The sequence below is a fragment of the Malus sylvestris genome, chromosome 5 (assembly GCF_916048215.2).
Source record: "Malus sylvestris chromosome 5, drMalSylv7.2, whole genome shotgun sequence".
Classification (NCBI taxonomy): Eukaryota; Viridiplantae; Streptophyta; class Magnoliopsida; order Rosales; family Rosaceae; genus Malus; species Malus sylvestris.
Genome location: NC_062264.1, coordinates 44,211,065 through 44,231,989, shown reverse-complemented (window position 1 = coordinate 44,231,989; position 20,925 = coordinate 44,211,065). Strand labels below are relative to the sequence as shown.

Here is a 20,925-nt window from a genome sequence, read left to right as displayed (position 1 = left end):
TGTTGTGTGACCGTCGTAGGCCACTGAAGCTCAAGGGAAAATTTTATAGGACGGCAATAAGGCTAGCGATGTTGTATGGCACAAAATGTTGGGTGGTGAAGCATCAACACGTACACAAAATGGGTGTAGCGGAGATGAGGATGCTTCGTGGGATGTGTGGGCACACGAGAAAGGATAAGATTGGGAATGAGGATATCCGAGGTAAAGTAGGAGTAGCCGAAATTGTAGGAAAGATGAGAGAAAATCGGCTCCGGTGATTTTGAACATGTGCAAAGAAGGCCGACTGACGCTCCGGTTCGAAGATGTGACTACGGGACAGAGGTTCAGGGCCGAAGGGGTAGAGGAAGACCTAGGACAACTTTGGAAGAGACTCTAAGAAAAGACTTAGAGTACTTGGATCTAACGGAGGACATGACACAAAACCGAGCGCAATGGCGTTCTAGGATTCATATAGCCGACCCCACTTAGTGGGAAAAGGCTTTGTTGTTGTTGTTGTTGTTGTTGTAGAATTATCTCTCGAATAAAAAAAATGTTTTTTAATCAAAATAGTCCATAAGATTGTCATAACTCTACTCTTTTGTTCCCTGAGAATTAAAATCGATAGAACTAGTCGATTAGATTGTCCACCGTCAATCCCTTTGGTCATTCTTTGAAAAATCTACGTTAAATTGAAGAAACTACCAGATTAAGGGGATGGGTTGATTTGACAAAAATACCCTAAATGACCAAATGATTGAGGGTGAACAATCACAACAACGGCTTCTATAGATTTTAAATCTTAGAGACCAAAACGAGGAGTATGTCAATCTCATGAACCATTCCGAATAAAGATGAAATTTGGACAATCTTATGTATACAACTTGACAAGAAGATGATGTGAAAGAGTATAATAAAGATGAAATTTGTAGTTCCAACTTGAGCTAGACAAACAAGTAAAAACTTGGAAAAACCCTTTTATGCAGATATACAAGTTATGAACAAAAATTACATCAAAATTATATAAAGACAAAAACCCTACATATGATTCAAGAATCAACGCCAGATTCCACTCAACATGCTACGAAATCTGTTTGTGGATAGCTTCTTCACAAGCTTCTTGGCATCCGAAACTTCATTTTCTGCAAGTTTTTGGATGTTTTTCAAGTAACCCGAATGCGCAATCTTCCTCCTCCCACCGTTGCAGCTCGTCAGAGACATCAAAATGGAGAACAAGGGCTTCGTGTTGCCCGAATTTACTTGCTCCGGATTGAACCGCTGCAAAAGGAGGCACATGTTGCGATCATCCTGCACGAATCGTTTTCTATTTTTCGGGACTGAGACCATGTTCGACAGCGCCTCAGCCGCCATATCTCGAACCTCAAACGACTTTGAATCGAGGAAGTTGACCAGCTCCGTCATGAAATTTGCATCCCCCATTGCCTTTCTGGCCTCCTCTGACTTCCCACACATCCTAATCGCCACTTTTAGCGCCAGTTCTTGAAGCGAAACCTCCCCATTTCGTAGAAAGAACATGAGCTGATCAACAAAACCGTACTTGATCAGAACACTAATCGAATTCGCATTCCAAAAACACAAATTCTCTATTGCCCTCAATGCCGTCTCCCTCACTTTACAAGAACAAGCCACCGATCGAGGCTCCAAAACGTGAACTAACGCTCGAATTCCGCCCTCTTTCGCCACCATAATCCGAATTGCGTCGTCCCCAGAAGCGATGTTTTGCAGAAACTCAATCGAATTGATCTGCAAGACTTCGTCTTTCGACCTTGTGAGCGTGATAAACGTCGAAATTACACCTCCTTCAACCATGAATCTCTTGATTTCTTCAATGCCAACAAGATTTTTGAGTGCCCCGCAAGCAGGACCAACCAACTCTGATCTGATTTCGCCGCCATCGCCGCCGGAACATAACTTAAGCAGAGCCGTGACTCCGCCGTGAGCTGAAATCGACCACCCATTATCCGAATTTTCGGTTAATCTCTGTAAGCTCTTTGCAGCTTCTTCTTTCCCAACCTCCCTCCCACTCTCCAAAACCCGAATCAACGGCGCGATAATCCCGGCTCCGACCAGAACAACCTTGTACGAACGAAACCCAGAAATAACAGAAACAATCTTTGCAGACAACTCTTGGATTTCAACCTCATGCGAAAAATCAAGAAAACGGATCAGTAAATGCACAATCTCGCTATGTTCAACGACGACTTTAACATACTTGTCGTCTTCCACGACAGCCTCGTACAAATTAAGCAACGCCTGTCGTTTCATCTCCGCGTCGCCAATCTTCATCCTCGTCATCAAGTCTCTGACGTAGAACCTCATGTCGTCTCTGCAAGCTCCGTTGCCGGGCCTCGAAACGACGATCGCGAACCGCCGTGTCAAAACGCCGGCGTTGTAAACCTCCGACAGGTTTCTTGCGTGAAGATCGAGTCTTGCGGAAAGCATGTCCAAGTCGCTCTGCATCAGGAGCTTCCCGCTGTACGAAAGATCGACGCAGCGACGAGCGAGCTCGTGACACTCGTTGACCGTCTTCCATGTATTCGACACAATGCCTGAGACAGCAGGGTTTTCGCTGGCCTCGCAATTCTGTACGGCCACTAGGCCGGAGTTCAAATCTTCGAGCTTGGTCCTTATCGTTTGCCATTTCGCCGAAAAGATTTTGATGGAATAAGAAAGCGAAATCAGAGATGTAATGGACTCGATAATTCGCCGGAGACTTGATTCACCGGAGGAATATTCCGACGAGTTTTGGCTCTGCTCTGTTTCTTTGGCTCGCTGCTTCTCTTCTTCCCCCATTTTTGCTCTCATTGGTTTTGGAATCAACCCATCTGGAAATAGCGAAGTGACCAAATCCCGGCGAGATGGGTACGAATATTCCGGAAAATTTGATCGGAATTGGAAACGGAATGGAATCTAGTTGACGACCTTACCGTGAACACACAGAGAGAGGCTCTGACTTCTCCCATCTTTCTCCTGGTTCTGTACTTATCGCTGGTTTGGCACGGACTTTAGTGCGAAATTACATGACTGACCTTCTGGGCTGGTGTGTGTTAGTGGAATACGAGCGGGGGATTAGGAGGGGTAGTTTTGTAAGTACACTGGGGATAAGAAATCTGTTGGAAGTTGGAGCTTATTTAAAGGAGGTGGTAGTAAATCATTGTATTTTATCTAACACAATTTAAATATGTTTTTAGGGGCTATTCAGCCACTATTGGTGGTTAAAACTTTTAAGCAATGCTTACATTATGCATATGTACGGATTTGTTTAATTATTTATTCTAGAAGAGTTTTGGCTTATTTTAGCTACCTTTCCTGAAATTTTATTTCAATCTCACTTTACCTCTTGAAACTCAAAAAACGTCATTTTACTCTCTGAAATTCGATTTCAATCCCACTTTGCCCCATGAAATTCAAAAGACGTCACTTTGCTTCCTAAAACTCGATTTTGATTCCACTTTACTCTCTGAAATTCAAAACTCGCAACTTTACTCCTAAAAATTCAAAATTTTCTCTATATTGCCTTATTTTTGTTTTTTAGAATAAGTGGGATCAACATCGAGTTCCACTGTTCCAGGGAGCAAAGAGTAGCTTTTGAGTTTCAAAGCGAAAAGTGGAACTGAAATCGAATTCCAAAGAGTAAAGTAACGACTTTAAGTTTCAAAATAGAAAGTAGGATCGACATCGAATTTTAGAAGAGTAGTGAAAAATAAGTCTTCATAGTAAAAGCATTTAAATATACTAAGATGCAGCTATTTAACAAATTTCCTATTTTATCATCTAATTATTGGAGCAACCTTCGAATATTTTGTGACTGGTTATTAGAAGCAAACACCTTTGAATACTTGTTGAAATTTTATAAGCAAACACCTCGCATGTTCTTCTTCAAGTTTAATTGTAAAGTTCTAAGGTGCTGGATTTTATCTTTTTATTACCTTTCTTCTAACTTGTAATATTACACCGAATCTTTTAGTATCACTAGTTTATTATACTTCCACTTGGCAGCTATAGCAAAAAGGAAATATTCTTTGTTTTGTTTCTTTTTTGGGTAATATTCTAAAGATGTATTTTTTTGTCAAAAGAGCATAAGCATACCATAGACAAAGAAAAATATATAAAAGATCACCTTGTAAACGACTACAAGATGTGACAGTTCAAGCTTTGAGATAATATGGAATCAATGCTTTTAACAAAAAAATGAATGTTTGGGTTGAGTTCACGAGTAGGGATTGAGATATTCTCTAAATCTCATACTACAGAATTTGCACACCGAGCAATTTAGAGATGGATCAATGAGATAGACTAATAGGAATTGTAAAATTTAAATTGAACAGTCCTAATTGTTCGATCAACTACCCTTGAAATGTGATCGATCCCACGAGTAGGAGAAGTGTTATGGTAAGAAATTTCCGTGGTTGGACCTTTATCAACTTTTAATTTTGTATAAACTTTTTTAAGTAGTAATGGAGAAATTAATTATGATCACCAACTAAAAATTTATTGATTAGGACTATTATTTATTTTGTGGCAGAGTAGGGGAAGCATGAGCAAAACAAGAGACCAACTAAGCTGTACGTATATAAATACTTCGTAAGAAACTTAACTGGAGTTCTTATGGACCACCCTTAAAATAACGAGAATCTTGTAGGGTGACGATCTTATTGTCATAATATGTTCTTAGTTCAATTGTCATAATACAAGTAAATGACAAAATTAGCCAATTTGTTGCTATATTTCATAATCTTATAATATATTATCGGTAAGTATATCACATAGCAGTATACACTAAAAATCTTCCGAGCACTATTTGATTAGGTGAAAAGGTGAAAAGGAAAAAAGTAGGTTAGGTTTGAAAACTCTTAGCATGGGGATTAGATGACAGAGCCCCCCCACCGCACCCCACCCCACCATGTGAAGACCTTTGTTGGATGCCTTGAGGAAGTGGCTTCTTAATTTCTTTACAAATTTTTGAAAAGAAAGATGCTTCTGTTCTATTCTATAACCCTTTTGCACTGAAAAATAATGAGAGGAGCTTACAAAAAAAGCCAAAAGCTGCTTTTTTCCAAGAAAATGCGAAAAGCAAAGCGTGAAAGGTATTGAGCATGCTCACATAATAAATTATGGGATAAGATTTTTGGAAGCATTTATCATAGTTGTTCATGGAAAAATGGGAGACCTGTGTTGCACTTGCACGGATAAAACCCTAGCTAGAAGATGACAAGTGAGAGGAAAACAAAAATCAATGACCCATGATGTGAATAGGCGTCCAAGTACATGACAAAAAACTTGTTATTATATTCGACTAGTTACGGATTATTTTTATCTTATTTTGTGATGATACTGAGATGGGGAGATGGGGATTCTTTTCGGATTCCTTTCATTCGGATCGTTCGGATCCTTTAATTCTGAAGCTAGAGAGAGAAATGAAACAGAGGGAAGAAGATGAACAAGGAAGAAGATAGAAGAAGATGAATGTGGAGCAAAAAATAATCAAGAAAAATATGGAGGTGACATGTGGATTTTTTGATAAAAAAAATTACCCTTGGAGCACACCGGGATTTCTACGCACAAGCAGCAGACAATCATCCATCAATCAATGTCAAAAATAATCAAAATAGGTATTAATTCAAAACCTATTTCATCAACCCTCATCAATCATTCCCCACAAGTAACTTCCAAATTATTTCTTTCAAATTATATTGATTGGCTAATTAATTGATTGTGATTTATTACTCAATTAATTCATTAATTAGCTAATTGATGGTGATTAACACCCAAAAAACCACCAAAGTGGCCGGTTCCCATCTCTCCCAAAGGGATCGGCCACACCCCTATAAATACCACCTTATTTTCTCCAAAACTTAATTCCAAGCTTCTTGCAAAATTCTCTAAACACTTTTCCCTCAAAATTCTAACTTTGGCATCGAAGGTTCTTCGGCCAAAGCCCCCCCAATTCATCATGGGGGCGTGAGGCTCTTGGCCTTAGCCTAAGGTGTTAATTGTTTTTACAGGTGCATTTTCATCCAAGAATAAGAAGCAAGAAATTTGCATCCATAACGAACACGAGAAAAGGAAGGTAAAAATGAACAGACAATTCATTCCTGGCCGGTCGATTTTTTGTTGAATAGATTGGAGGATTCCGATGGAAAGGATCCTATTCCATGATAGTGACTATGATTATTTGCAACAAAAGTTTAAGAATATGATTTGGTTTTAATTAATCATGGTTCTTTCTTTGATCAAGTTGTTTTATGCGGGGTAATGATATAGGCATAAACCCCTTTTTGGGTCTCCAGTCTTTTGAACTTTCTATTCTTCTTAGGCCACCATGCTTCCACATTGAATCTATCGAAAAAGGAGCAATAATCAGCTGCAGATTTGGGACCTTCAGCATAATTGAATCTGCACATGGTCATCACATCTTAAGCCACACTGCTACGACCCCATATGTTACAATGTTACATATCACATTACAAAAAAGGTGGAGGGATTCAATATGCTACTTTCTTAATTTTAATCGTTGTTTATCTACTGTCGAGAAAATGTCTATATCAGTAAAGGTGGAGGGATTCAAACTTGAGATTATTTTGACATTAAAAGAGAAATAACTCTAAAAAATGGCTCGTTTGCGTTTATTTATATGAAAAAAAAAACACTTCTACTCATAAACATTCTTTTTTTTTAAAATGTTTTTATTAGAAACACATTGAAATAAGCACCTAGCAACCGCTTCATGGCGAACCTGCTAGTATGTTTCTAGTTATCAAAAAAATACTTTTAGCTCTTTCAAAAGGAGTTTCAACATCAGTTTAGTTGGTATCTTAAGCATGCATAACCCTATTACGTATGTGGGTTGTGTTATGTAGCCAGCTAGGTCGGTGGCATAAGATTCTAGATACTGTAGGTAGAGGGTATGCTAATTTGGTGGTTGTTTAATGGTGATAAAGTGTAGGTAGAAATGCCATGTGGATTGCATAAGCTCGAAAGTGATTGCTTTGCATTGTTGGGACACCTTTGAGTATGGAACAAGTGAAATCCAATACGACTAGCTAGTAGGCTAGAAGCACAGTCGAAATATATACCTTAGCTTTGAAGAGAAAAGTACATAAAAACAATATGGCAGTATCATCAGATCTCATCCATCTACTCCATTGCAATGCTGGTGATGATCAAGTAGCTAGCTAGCTTAGGTGACTCATAAGACAAGAATTTGGATCCTCTCCAGACCTTTGTGTCTGGGGTCTAAGGACCAAAAAATCTGAGCTCTTATTTTGTGTAAAAGAGAAATCGGAGCTCCTAATTTGTGTGAGGTGAACCAACAGAATGAGTTAATGGGAATTGTCGTATTCAGTTTAACTGGTTTGAACATGCATAATCTTTAGGCTTCGGACAGTGAAATCCAAAGTGAATTTTTGTCCATAAGATAAAACACATTGCTTCAATAAAGTTAAACCGATTTGGTGATTGTAAACCCTAATTCCCACGTAGGAAACAACAAACCGTAATTCCCATAGGAAAGAAATGCGTTCCACAAAACCCGTCTCTAGCCATTATCTTCTTGCATCCAAAGCACTCCGAATTTAACCCTAATTAGGATATACAATGCATGGAACCGCGATCGAATCGAGCACAGACTCGAAAATGTTTACGTGGTACTGTACTCAAGTGTTTAAACATGTTGGTGTTAGGTGTTAATCACCTCTTTCGTTTTCTTGAAAGTAGCCCTATACAAAGCATGTAGACTCGGACGTTTTCATCTACATCTTACGTTCCAAGAAAATGATGTGTGACTAGTGATCATGCATGGGACCAGCATTGCCTAAAGGATTCATATATGTGTGTGTGCGTATTTATGGTTATAATTATTTGCTCAAAATTTGAATGGGACTGCACACCAGAATTTACTTTTTTTTTATATAATGAAAGGGTGATATACTAGATTAGGTGAATCGAACTATACATAAGGTTTAATCATCTGACTATAATAGTAACCTTACTCTCTAAACCTGCACAAGGTGGTTAGAAAGAACCAAGACCTCGGAATGAGCCATCAATTAAAAAGTATGCTACTTTATTCTCGCTTAGAGCGATTAACTCCCTCTGATAAAATACAAAAGTTTGAACTTTAACAGACGTTTCAAATTATTTTTTTACAGAAGCAAACATTATTATCCATGAACTTCATTTGTGTGTATTTGTTATGCATCTAATCAAATCTTTGTGGCAATTATAATTTTCAAGACATGATACATCACAACAATAGACCTCTTACCAAACCATACTTACCACCTCTAAGTTATTAAAATTAGACTTTTGTGATGAATTCGTAGTCATGAGCTGCCCCACAAAATCTAAGTATGGCACCGTTAATTATTAAAGAATCTGATTTCCTTCCAAACTTCCCAAAAAACACGGAGTGAATTAGCATTTGATGAAAACAATAATTCCCTTAATTTGTTTCGTCATGCCCATCCTGGATTTGAGTATGCTAATTTGCTATACACCCCTAGAAGGAGAAATATCGAAATCGACTCTTGGGCCGGAACTCATAAGGGACGATTGATCTTCAGGACGACATATTCTTAGCCATTCATAATTTACGTCTTTGTACATGTCCATCACTCTCTTCACGTGAAATCACGTACTGGGAAATATATTTATGGTTAAGAGTTTTGAAACTAACAACAAATCTGAATGAAGTGGCTGCACATCTAAAAGCCCAGTTACATCATATGCCTCAATGGATAATTAAAGGCTCAAGACTTGCTATTCATGTTTGGAGGAACGGAATCCAGGACCTATCGTAATCCTGAAACCAAATCTAGAACCTATCCTAAACCCAACTCATTTCCGCTCAATTTAGTGATGATTTTTTAGGCTGACACTTCTCTAGTAAAAGGGCCAATTGATTTTTCAATAAAGTGCATATAGAGGCCTTTGATCGGATCCAGAACAACACAAGTGGATAATTGCTGTATTTTTCTCATCAACCTGAACCAATGACAAGCTATACAGGTTCTTGGATCAACAAAAAAGAAAAAAAAGAAAAGAAAACAAGAGTGTAGGCAAATAGACAGCTGACTATCAACCTCAGAACCCCATCCCTGAATTTCACAGAAGTATCTTACTTGTACAACCACAAACGTCCGGCATCTCCGAGATAATGTGGACCCCGAATCGAAAACTGCCCCTCGCTACGGCAGACTTGAGCCATTGATCGAACAAGATGCGAGATCCTGTACACAAGAAATGCATCTTCTTCCATGCCCCCATCATCCATGACAGAATCAGCTTGTCTGTTTCCTGACCACCTGGCTTTATTCCGTGGCATTATTCTTTGATGATCACACACGGCATGGAGACTACCACATAGAAATGCGAAGTTCCCGTTTCGATATAATTCGCTTCACTACAGCCTATATATGCCTTCATTCTAAACTGCCTTATATATCTGCAGCTCTTTCGCGATTTCCCAACTGCAGCGGCAGCTCCAGGCAGGTTTTCTGGAGCCATGTTGGAAGGTAAAGCCGTCGTCAATGAGACTGATATGCTTCAAACAATGCAGCAAGACGCTCTCCAGTTAGCTGCAAAGGCTCTCGATAACTTCGATGTCACTGAACCCACTGAGATTGCCCAATTCATAAAGAAGGTCACCTCTCTTTCCTGGATTATCCTCAGCATTGAATCCTCAACAAATCATTTGAAATTCACGTGTTTATTTTTGCCTTCTTTGCTTGTTTCCATGCAGGAATTTGATGACACGTACGGGCTGGGGTGGCAGTGCATCGTAGGAACAGATTTTGGTTCGTTTGTGACACACAGCCAAGGCTGCTTCATCTATTTCTTCGTCGGTAGCCTTGCATTCTTGCTTTTCAGGGGAACACCCAATCTCGCTGTGGAAGCAAATAACATCCTGCCGTTGGAGGCCGTGACGGCATAAGCTCTGCTTCATAAAACTTTACTTCCTTTTCGTTCTCCTTGAATTTGTATATCAAGAAAATAAATAAATGAACAAATTCCAAGAACTGTAGAGGATATAACGGAGTCTTCCGCAGCCATGAGACACCGCAACAAACCCAGACTCAGTCACCCGACGGATAATATTATCACCGTCGGGATCAGAAGGGAAAACACGAAGTTCCTCAAGCAAAGGACGTTAAAACATATAGGAACTTGAAAGTTCTATCATCTTGGTGCTGCCGTCTTATGTAAGTCATTCTCGTAAAATTACAGTTCATTTGTTTTCATGATCTTTTTTTTCTCAAGAATTATTGTTACTAGTATTCAGGGTTATAAATACATATACTTCAAAATCAAATTGACTTATGAACCAGAAATCAATCCTTACATTTTCCAGTAGCAAAGGTTTACGAATGTCGTGAGTTATTTTTCGAAACATTGTGGTGAGTGAGACTAACTAATCCACAACTCCGATACAAGTATGAAGGATGTGAGACTAACTAATCCATAACTCCGATACAAGTATGAAGGAAAATCTACTGCTTCTGCATGTAATTCCTCGACGAACGACTTGAACCCAAAAGCAAAACTTCTTTCTTATTGTCAATGACTTATTCTGCACGCGACCATTCATGAAGAGCCAATCTTGCTTAATCCTTCTTTGCTTAACTTTGTGAATGGTCAGTGCCTCAAATTCTAGTTCAATCCCTCACCTAAAAACGTCTCAGCCATGACTGCAGATATCACAAATTCCCTGTTGCACCAGCTGAAATGTTAAAAAGAAAAGAAAAACCAAAATTTGTGTACATAGAACGATTCAAATTTCGACTCAAAATCTGTTTACAAGTTTGTGTGTGTGTGTGTGTGTGTGAGAGAGAGAGAGAGAGAGAGAGAGAGAGAGAGAGAGAGTACCATGTATTTTGTAAGGTTCAAAGAGTGAGCACAAAAGCTGTTCAGTCTTCAGAAGGTGAGAACAAAAGCCGGGGCATCCTTTCTTGGCCCGGCAATAGAACGGTAAACATAGACTTTATCAGCCTGACTGTCATCACCATTTTCATCATCTTTCATCACCTCAACATTCAACCTCCGCACCTTACTTGCCAATGACCGACAGGCATTCATTGTCACAAGGCAGGCTGACATCCAAAGTGACCTCATAGATTCATATTTCTCTAAACCTGAGAGCAAAGCTGTGTCCCCAAACGGGCAGTCCCGTATCTCAAGTTTCTTGAGCTTGGGGCAACCATTCATCACGTACTGCATCCCCTGATCACTGTCTCCAGCGAAGGCTACTGAAAGGTATTCCAAATTCTTGGCATATTTCCCAATGTATTCAAATGTAAGGTCGGTCAGTAAACCTGAAACGGAAAGCCTTTCGAGTTTAGTGCAAGTCTTCACCACTGCACCAAAAGCCTCATCCATAGGCTCACCCGTCAGGTGATCTGGTTTTGCTGGGGTCATTATGCAGAGACGGAAGTGGGTTATATCAGGGCAGTTTTGTGCAACAGTTGCTACAGCGGCATTAGTCATCTGCCAACAAAAGTAGAGGACATAGCGGAGTCTTGGACAGCCATGGGACACAGCAACAAACCCAGATTCAGTCACCCCATCAACAATATCATCTCCATCGGGAGAAGAAGGGAAAACACGGAGTTCCTCAAGCAAAGGACAGTTTGATCCAACAGCCTCCAACCCTTTGTCTTCCACTGTGTCCAGCACCTGCAGAAAAAATTTGATATTAAGAGTTAGCACCTACAGTCAACATGTACCATGTCATTGTTGTGATCAACAAACAGCGATTTCAAAATGCTATTACCCCAATAGATTAGCTTTCTCAAAATGAAGAAACTATTATGTCATTGTTGTGATCAACCATTAACGATTTCAAAACCGCTATTGTTTTTCTCGTCTAACTTTTTCAGATTAGCTTTCTCAAAATGAAGAACTGTTATATATAAAAGGAAAGAAATGGGGCATTTACCCAAAGGCGCCGGAGATGTGGACAATTAGCAACAAGCTTAGCAAGGTCCCAACTTTGCAAAGTTGCTGCATAGCTCAAATTCAAGAAAGTAAGATTCGTACAGACAGGATACAGAACCGGGAGATAAAGAGCTGTTGCTTGCCATAAACCAGAGAGTGCATGTAAATTCTTGCAGTTGCTAAACACTCTTTCGAGTTCTGAATGCTGAGAGGGTGTCAGCTCTTGCCAGAACGAGCCGGTGCCTAGCTCCAGAAGTTGAGGAGCATGGTTGAGAAGACTTCGTAGTTGGTCCAAGGTTACAGTTTTATTAACCTTTAACACCTTCAGTGATTTGCACCTACTTACAAGACTCTCAAGAGCATCGAAGTCGACATCGGAATTCAGGCAGGAAAAGTTTAGTATTTCCATTGATGTGAAGTTTTCAGGGAAGCAGCTTAACCAGTCTCCACTTTTATCATCGATGTCGTTTTCCTGTATGTCGAGCTCAGTCAAATTCCTGTAAAACCAAATTAGGATGGGATTTAGTTGTTTTCCTCAACAAGTGAAGTTCAGCATAAGCAGTAAAGCATATAGATCAAACAGGCAGATTTTGGGGAGATAGAACGTCATCGGACTACCAGTCTTAGGAGAAAATTTCCATTCTGACCGGAACACAGGGTACATCACGTGTTTTCATATAAGTGGTGGAAAATTTTATTATTTTAGTTATTAACTTTTTAGCATACATATCTCACTATTTGACCGGTTACACTTAAAAATTTCTCCAGTCTTAGATCTCGGGCATGTTTCGATTGCTTCCTTCTAGAAAAATGTTTCTAAGTAGGTTTTCACATAAAACTTGGGGGGTTCTAGATCATAAACGCACTTTCTGAAAAAAGACCCACCTTGTGATTGTTCGAAGAGTGCTTTTTCGGAAAGCACTTTGATTTTCAATAAAGGTTTCATTGTGTTCCTAATAAAAGTACTCCTAGTATAAGACTTTCTAAGCAGTAGTGAAAGCGATCTCACAAACCAATCGAAAAAGCACTTAAAAACCAAAACAAAATTAAAAAGACACTTACTTGCAGTCAGTGGCAATGGCTTCAAGGCCATCGGTGCTGAACCCGTCACAGCTGAGCAGCGACAGAGCTTTGAAGTCAGCAAAAGAAGCAGCCAAGAACTCAAGGCTCTCATCACTCACCGTCATCCTCTTCAGCCTCAGCTCCTCGAGCTGCGGGTATTCAGCAGCGAACACATCCAGCCACGGCCGAACGTCGCCGCCCCAATTCGGAGGCACCAGATTGAAGTCCGAGAACCGCGGCCTCCCCTTCAGGGTCACGCTCCGGATGTTGGGAAACCGCCGGGTCACGATCTCCGGCGACACGGAGTAGCAGTTTCCGATGAAGACGTGGCGGCGAGAGTGTCTCTCCACGTCGTACCAGTCCTTGCAGACCAGCGAGACGGAGCTCCGGTCCTTGGGTGAGGTGACCAGGTTCAGGACCTGCTCCAGAACCTTCTTTCTTTGGGAATCCATGTAAGGGAGAGGGAGGTCTAAGTGTGGTCGAAGCTGTGAGAAATGGTGTGGAAATCCAGATGTGAGAGGAGAAGAAAAGGTTGGAGCGAGAGTGCTGAACGGGAGGTTGATGTAGCGAAGAAGGAGAGAGAAGATCAAGAGAGTGGAGCATTATACCAGTGGTAGTAGCACCGCAGAGGAAATATAACTAAACCTTTGGTTAATTTTTAATCATGGTAATTAGAGGATTTTGAAGCAACAAAAATATTATTGCGACGGTATTTCTATTTGTTTTACTTGTGTCTAACATCTTTTAATATCTCGTTAATAATTGATTTAAACATTTTTATTGTGACCATAATATTTCAAGCTGGTGTAAGTTGCGTTGGTTTAAGCACCAATTAACCTAGTGTAGGTAGATTCTCTTTCCTAAAAACGTCATTAGCGGTGTCATGTCGAAAGTGGAGTGGAGACTTATCTTGAGCTCCCACTATGTCCCCCAGAGCTTAAACAAACCCATGTTCTTCCAACGGCCTTCTTTGCTGGGTGTCCATATAAAATATCGGTGTCTGTTGTTTGTCGGCAACGTTTCACGTGGCGGCACTGCGAGAAAAATAGGCCACAAGCTCCGCACTTTGTTGTTAATGCGTCACCAAATGGATCTTATACCTTTGTTCAGCTTACATTGCACTTAGCACAAAGTTTAGTGCTAAGCATAACACATTTTGAGTGGGCCAGTAACAAAAAGCTCCTATTAGTTTCAGTTGATAAGCTTAATTCATTGAACGTAAGGGTGAAATCAAGAAAGTTTACATAAGTGGGCAGTGATTTTTGTTGGATGATGTAGGTAGGGACAGACTTACATTGGGACCAAGGTGGTCTCAAGATCACTATTAAGGTGATCTCAGAATCACCACCAAGGTGATCTCAGGACCATCCGGAGTCTGAAAAATATACATGTGAATATTATCCGACGACTCTCTGAATGTTTGGTAAAAGTTCCTATTGTGCCAATTAAGTGTTTGAACTTTGATGTAATGTATGTTAGGTATATCTCAATAGGTTACATTGTCAGCGCTTGACAAATCCTTTTGTTATCACTCATCAGATTGTTTTAGCATATGTCGAAAACTGTTGACAGGCGTGCAATATGATTTGAATAACGACAACAACCCCATCAAGTGCTCGACTAAATTCTTATTTTATTAAAAAAAAACAGTACTGGTGAAACCATCTAAATCCACGAGAGACTGATAAAAAGTTAATACGGAGGAAGATCTGCTGCTGCTTCAAGTAATTAATTCCTCAACGAATGATTTGAATTCGAAAACAAAACTTTTTAAATGTGCGTCCAAGTGTTTGTGAATTAATCATCAGATGCCGGCTCAATTCAAATGCGACGAGTCCCTTCCAAAGATGAAACGCCTACCCCAGTCCGATACCACCAGTGCTCTGTTGCGCCAGCTCACTTGTTTGCTGAAACATTGTTCAAACGCAAATGCGTTACAAATGAAATCAATATTTTGATTTTTCTATGGTACAAACACGTATTAAATCGCTAACGGGCGATAATGTAAGAGGACCCTAAAATATGTGTTTGTAACTTTGTATTGGAATATTTGAAATGGTAAAGTAAATAATACCTTGCATAAACAGAATACCAAAGCCACTGGGAGCTGTGGCCAATCGAAACCCAATCTCCGGGAAGCTGAGCTGCTGTCTGCTCTCCTCCCAACGGAGCAAACTGACCTAGATGCTTGTACCTTCACAAGAATGAATCATTCTATATATTAACAACTGACCAAGACGTCGCTAAAAATATAAGGCCCGTTTGATAATCATCTCGTTTTTTGTTTAATTATTAGACAAAGAAGGCACTAAATTTCTAGCATAAGAATCGCAATGCATGGCTTTGAACTGTACCTAAAGGGATGGAACCGATGGCGACCTTCTCCACGGAACCTGAGAGGACCTTCAGGACTTTTCTCACACTGTTCCATACGATTGAAACATTTGGCAAGGTAGACACCTTGTTGAGCAGCAACCTGGAACGCATGGCATTGAAGAGTCAAATAAGACTTACGATATGTGGAGAAGAAGTGCCTTTGATAACATTACTAATGTCGAAATGTCCGTAAACCAAACCAAGTACCTGTCCTGTGGCTGGAAGATTTTTCATCTGGGAATCCACTTTGGAAAGAGCGGTCTTGAAATGTTCGATATTCAGCTCCGCGTTTCCTTTTGAAACATCCGCTGTTTCCTTCAAAAGGTCAACCATGTTCTTCATCTGTTTGCTCTTCAAATAAAGCTCCACTTGAGGATACCTTTCACAGATATCCTTAATCACTTCTTGATACTCCTTGATTGTTAGTGTTCCTGAATTATCCTTGTCCGCCTTGCGGAATATGGCAGCAATATCCTCCTGGAAAGCAAACAGGCATTAAGAAAACAAACTGGACATATTGGTGGAAGATTTAGACAAGGAATTAGATAATGTACTGGACTTGATGGTTATTTAGCATATAAAACACATTTTCATATATCAAACAGAGAATCAACAACTGGTTTATCGTATTGATTAACGGAGAAACCAGTCAAAAGTGCAGTTACCATGACTTTGCGCTGATTTATTGTTGCACAATCACCAATTGCATACACCTTGTCACAGCCCTCCACTCGCAGCCACTCATCAGTTGCCAAAGCTCGTCGATTAGCCTGATATTCAATTGAACTTCATAAGGTTTCTAGAGAGAGAGAGAAGTCAACAGCATCAATGAGAAGAGAAACACACCTGACCAACTTGAGCCATGAAATCCTTTATGAAAGGACGCGTTCCAATGCCAGTTGACCAGAGTGCCATTCCATAAGGCATGGCAGAAACTTCCCCGCCATTTTTCAGTTCTTTGGTAAAGATTTCTTTATCTGTTACTTTCACAACCATGGATCCTGTTTTCAGATCAATACCGTCTCTTTGAAATTTTTCTTCAGCAAAAGCTGTGATTCTTTTGTCAAACCTGCAAAAACATGAGAAGAAATCAATGACAATGAAAAAATAACTAACAGATATTGCTACATTCAATAACAAAATACTAGTTCCAAACAAATAACAAAGGTTCAGATGTCAGTTCTTTACTAACATATTCAGAATATGATCTCCAGCTTCGAGAAGCGTAATTTTAACTAGTTCCTTGACCCCGGGATACAATTTGACCAAATCCTCATTGACATAATCATGAAGTTCTGCAGCAAATTCCACACCAGTTGGACCACCGCCAACAACAGCAAAATGAAGAATCCGCTTCTTCTCCTCATCGCTTACAGTTGGAAGGCTTGCTCTTTCAAAGCAGTCAATAACAGTTTTTCGAATTTTTTGAGCATCTTCTACTTCCTGCATGTAGAAGTAAATTTCCCGAGATTAATAAAACAAAGATGCACACATTCAACTAATCAAAACTCGATTCACAAGAGAAAACTTACAAGAATGTATTTTATTAATACAAAGTGCAGGGTTTACAAGAAAACTACCTTCAAAAAGTGGCAGTTCTCCATCACACCAGGAGTATTGAATGTGTTAACATTGGCTCCCACAGCTATAATAAGGTAGTCATAATCCACAACGAACTCTTCTTGTCCGTTCAAATTGTTTTCCAGATTAGATCGGCAATAGATTTTCTTGTTTTGTGCGTCGATCTTGAGGCACGCAGCTTCACTGAATTGAACATCTACATTTTTCTGTACAAAAAAAAAAAAATCATTCCAGTTAAATAATAAGTGATGGGAACCAGAGATTCTGAAAACCCAAAGCAACAAGCATTACCTTTCTAACAATGTTACGAATTGGTTCAACAATGCTGCGAGCTTCCACTGTGCCACAGGTAACACTTGGTAGCAGAGGGGTGAAGGCAAAGTAATTCCGAGGTGATATGACCTGAACCTCATAGTTGGGGTTTTTCAGATTCCTTAAGAAACTTGTTCCAGCCCAGCCAGTTCCAAGTACGACGATCTTCTTTTTCTTATTTTCCCCTTGATCTATGCCGGGCGCGCTGCTGATCAGTTTTGGCTCAGAGTTTGCCTCAGCGTAAGCCACATAGCCGCCACCACTGCCGCAAGACAAAACAAAAACATAATCAAATCATGAACCATATAAGATGCGAGCATACCAATAACAAAATCCAGCATCGAAGCAAGTAAAAACGCGTAGTTTCAATCTAAACTTCCCTGCACCGTGATTTTTTGATAGCCACGGAACCACCAACGAATTGGCTTTGGTTCATAGCTTGAACTAACAGACCATAGCATCATCATTTTAAGTCAATGAAACAGTGTTAATCATGTACACATAAAATGCTATATTCGTGCATGTTCGCCAAAATTGCCACCATAAGACATGAACTAATGCACCACAGCATCCTTTTAATGGATGAATCTGCGCATACTATTTCTGTTATATCAACGGAGGCGCCACTTTGGCGGCAGTTCATGAAACTCAATGTTTCAGATCGACGAATTCCAATTTCCTCACAATTTTAAATTACAGATTCAATTTTCCACATGACTCTAAGAAAAGACTTAGAGTATTTGGATCTAACGGAAGACGTGACACATAACCGAACATAATGACGTTATAAGATTCATATAGCTGACCCCATTTACTAGGAAAAGGCTTTGCTGTTGTTGTATGAAATGAGTCCAAGAGATCTGATCGACTACAGAGACTTCCAAAAAAATTGGAAACAAAAAAAAATGAACAGTGGACATATTTTTCAGCATGCAATAAAACAGAGCAAATATTTTCCAATTAAAAAGCAATAATCGATAGAAATTAACAGAAAATAATACATTCTAATAAAGCATAACACAAAAAAGATACGGAAAATAATATATTCGTGCATGTTTCGAGTCGCGCCAAAATTGCCACCATAAGACATGAACTAACGCACCGCAGCATCCTTTTAATGGATGAATCTGCGCATGCTAATTCTGTTATATCAACAGAGGCGCCACATTGGCGGCGGTTCATGAAACTCAATGTTTCAGATCGACGAATTCCAATTTCCTCATAATTTCAACTTACATATTCAATTTTCCACAGATATGAAATGAGTCCAAGAGATCTGATCGACTACAGAGACTTCCAAAAAAATTGGAAACAAACAAAAATTGAACAGAGCACATATTTTTCAGCATACAATTAAAACAGAGCAAATATTTTCCAATTAAAAAGCAATAATCGATGGAAATTAACAGAAAATAATACATTCTAATAAAGCATAACATAAAGAAAGAAAAAAAACTGAAAAAAAATAATACAAATTTGGCAGTTTCGCTCATATTTTCAAATAAATACACAACAATCGAACTGAATAAGCACACAGATGAAGCAGATTGAACATGCAGAAAACGAAAGAGATGAACTAGAGAGAGAGAGTAAACCTGACGGCGACGACGACGAGCATTTTGGAAGCCTTAGGATAGTCATGGAAGGCTTTAGAAACTCGATCGAAGAAAGCGAAACCTCGCATTTTCGGCGCTCAGATCCGCAGCCGAAAAAGCACAAAATGTAGAGAGAGAAGCAGAAGGAGGCGGCGGCGGAGGAAGAAGGGCAAGTTACAGAGAGAAATTTAGAGAGAGAAACGGGGCTTATATATTGTAGGAATGCATGAGAGGAAAAAAGTGGAACGCGTTTATATATGGAAAGAAATTAAAAGACTCCGGAGAGGTTGGAGGCGAAGGTTTCCAGCCTTGCTGGCGACTTGGAGCGCAAGGCAAAAACCCTTGCCACGTGCAACGCGAATGCGAATCGAATCAAAACGGAGCGTATCGTTTGTAGGAGTTGGACACGTCTGCGGTGGTGGGCCCGATGATGCGCTGGACACCTTGAGGCTGCGCAGCTGTAATTTAGCATGCGGCCCCAGAATTCGGGGAGCAACACCAAATCTTTGACCTTTTTTTCTTTTTTATTGGTGCATACTAAATCTAGAGTTTATTTATTTAGTATTTGATTTAGTGAAGTTGTATTATTTTGTAGACTTCTATCAAGGCTGTCGGATCAAGTAATTAGGATCTTTGAAATTTCATCAAATGATTCGGATCTTTGAAATTTCGTCAAATGATCCACCTGTTTTAATTTCTTACAAGTTATAATATTTTTCTATCGTTTGATGAAATTTCAAAAATCCGGTAGTTTTGGTGGAAAAATCCTGTCAAGGATCTCTTCTCTATTTTGTGGCCTTTATTAGACTAAATATCGAGGAATGGACCGAAGTCATTTTGACCGGTTTTAGGAATATGCTTTGTTGTGTTCTACACATCGAGTATTTGACTTGTTACCTAAGCAAATAAGAGCACGAAATTATTATTCTTCTTTCAAGACGAAGCATCCTCGAGCATCGCTCGAGTAGCGGTGTAGCGTTGGAGTTCAATTAAGGTTATTGGAAATGCTTTGAATTTTACAAGACGATATGATTTTGAAAATAAAATTGACAAAATCTTTAACATGTTTAAAAATCAGCTACGTTTCAAAATGTAAAAGTAAACCTTCTTTGACCAGAAAAAATAAGTAATATTTTTATTTACTTATTGTTAATCCCTTCCATTTCAAGATGTAAAAAAGGTAATTAGTTATATATATATATATATATATATATATATATATATATATATATATATATATATATATATATATATTCAACAGGTGATATTATCTACACTAAGACAATCTCCAATGGTTGGGCTAAAAGCCAAATATTTTAGTCCGGAAAATTTAGCTTTTAGCCCAGAAACAGCTTTTCTACTCAAACCGTTCTAGCCTAAAATTTTAGCCCGGAATTATTAAAGAATGAACTTAAGCTATTTTTTTTGTTAAATTAAATACATAGACTATCATAAATTAATTTTATAAACGTTTTAATCTAAAAAAACTTAAATTCCGATAAATATTGAAAATTTTAAATTCTGATTTCTGGGCTAAATTTCGGGAGGAATCTGACCTTGGTTTAGCATTTAGCATTTAACCCAAATTTTCCCCTTGGGTTGGAGTGGGTTTGGGGGGTAATTTGGCTTTTAGCCCACTATTGGAGTTGGTCTAAGTGGGGGAGGGGTGAGCTTAACTTCACAATATACTAACAATAATGTTGTTCAAATTCACATTTGACGAGAATCGAACCCAATACCTCTCATTTACATTAAGAGGAATACCAGTTAGAGTTAGACTTTGTACAAACACCTCCTTTTTTATATTCTTTTAGAATCCTTCACTTTTTATGTGTTTTACTCTTTGGCTCGCGTATTTTTTAAGAGACTCTTTCTTTCTTTCTTTTTCTGCCGCACGCATGTTTGATTGGCAGCTGTGGTATTGAAAGAGGACGGTAAAAGCAAGAGTACGATGTTTGCCTACAAACACTAAAATAATATGTCAATTGAGCATAAAGTTTTGGAAATTTGTTCGGACTGGTTGGTTGTTCAACCCAAATTTGCATGTGATAGTTTGATGTGTCAAAGG

At 39.2% G+C, this 20,925-nt stretch overlaps 4 protein-coding genes across 4 annotated transcripts; 1 reads left to right on the top strand and 3 right to left on the bottom strand.

Moving 5' to 3' along the window:
• Nucleotides 1-872: 872 nt before the first annotated feature.
• LOC126623502 (importin subunit alpha-3-like) lies at nucleotides 873-2,987 on the bottom strand. The gene has a single exon (XM_050292403.1). It carries the CDS (start codon nucleotides 2,800-2,802, stop codon nucleotides 1,033-1,035), a length of 1,770 nt encoding a protein of 589 aa, XP_050148360.1. The 5' UTR covers nucleotides 2,803-2,987; the 3' UTR covers nucleotides 873-1,032.
• A 6,119-nt stretch (nucleotides 2,988-9,106) lies between these two features.
• LOC126623512 (dynein light chain 1, cytoplasmic-like) lies at nucleotides 9,107-10,309 on the top strand. Its single transcript, XM_050292413.1, has 2 exons — nucleotides 9,107-9,640; nucleotides 9,740-10,309. Exons 1-2 carry the CDS (start codon nucleotides 9,503-9,505, stop codon nucleotides 9,929-9,931), a joined length of 330 nt encoding a protein of 109 aa, XP_050148370.1. The 5' UTR covers nucleotides 9,107-9,502; the 3' UTR covers nucleotides 9,932-10,309.
• On the bottom strand, nucleotides 10,295-13,712 carry LOC126623504 (protein TRANSPORT INHIBITOR RESPONSE 1-like). The gene is made up of 4 exons (XM_050292405.1): nucleotides 12,994-13,712; nucleotides 11,933-12,428; nucleotides 10,864-11,670; nucleotides 10,295-10,705 (listed from the first exon to the last, which is right to left on the bottom strand). The coding sequence occupies exons 1-3, from the start codon at nucleotides 13,443-13,445 to the stop codon at nucleotides 10,912-10,914; spliced, it is 1,707 nt and encodes a 568-aa protein (XP_050148362.1). The 5' UTR covers nucleotides 13,446-13,712; the 3' UTR covers nucleotides 10,295-10,705; nucleotides 10,864-10,911.
• Nucleotides 13,713-14,606: 894 nt separating this feature from the next.
• Nucleotides 14,607-19,082, bottom strand: LOC126623503 (external alternative NAD(P)H-ubiquinone oxidoreductase B2, mitochondrial-like). Its single transcript, XM_050292404.1, has 10 exons — nucleotides 18,858-19,082; nucleotides 17,242-17,524; nucleotides 16,950-17,156; nucleotides 16,562-16,812; nucleotides 16,216-16,438; nucleotides 16,035-16,139; nucleotides 15,577-15,846; nucleotides 15,348-15,469; nucleotides 15,068-15,187; nucleotides 14,607-14,900 (listed from the first exon to the last, which is right to left on the bottom strand). The coding sequence occupies exons 1-10, from the start codon at nucleotides 18,944-18,946 to the stop codon at nucleotides 14,810-14,812; spliced, it is 1,761 nt and encodes a 586-aa protein (XP_050148361.1). The 5' UTR covers nucleotides 18,947-19,082; the 3' UTR covers nucleotides 14,607-14,809.
• Nucleotides 19,083-20,925: the final 1,843 nt, after the last annotated feature.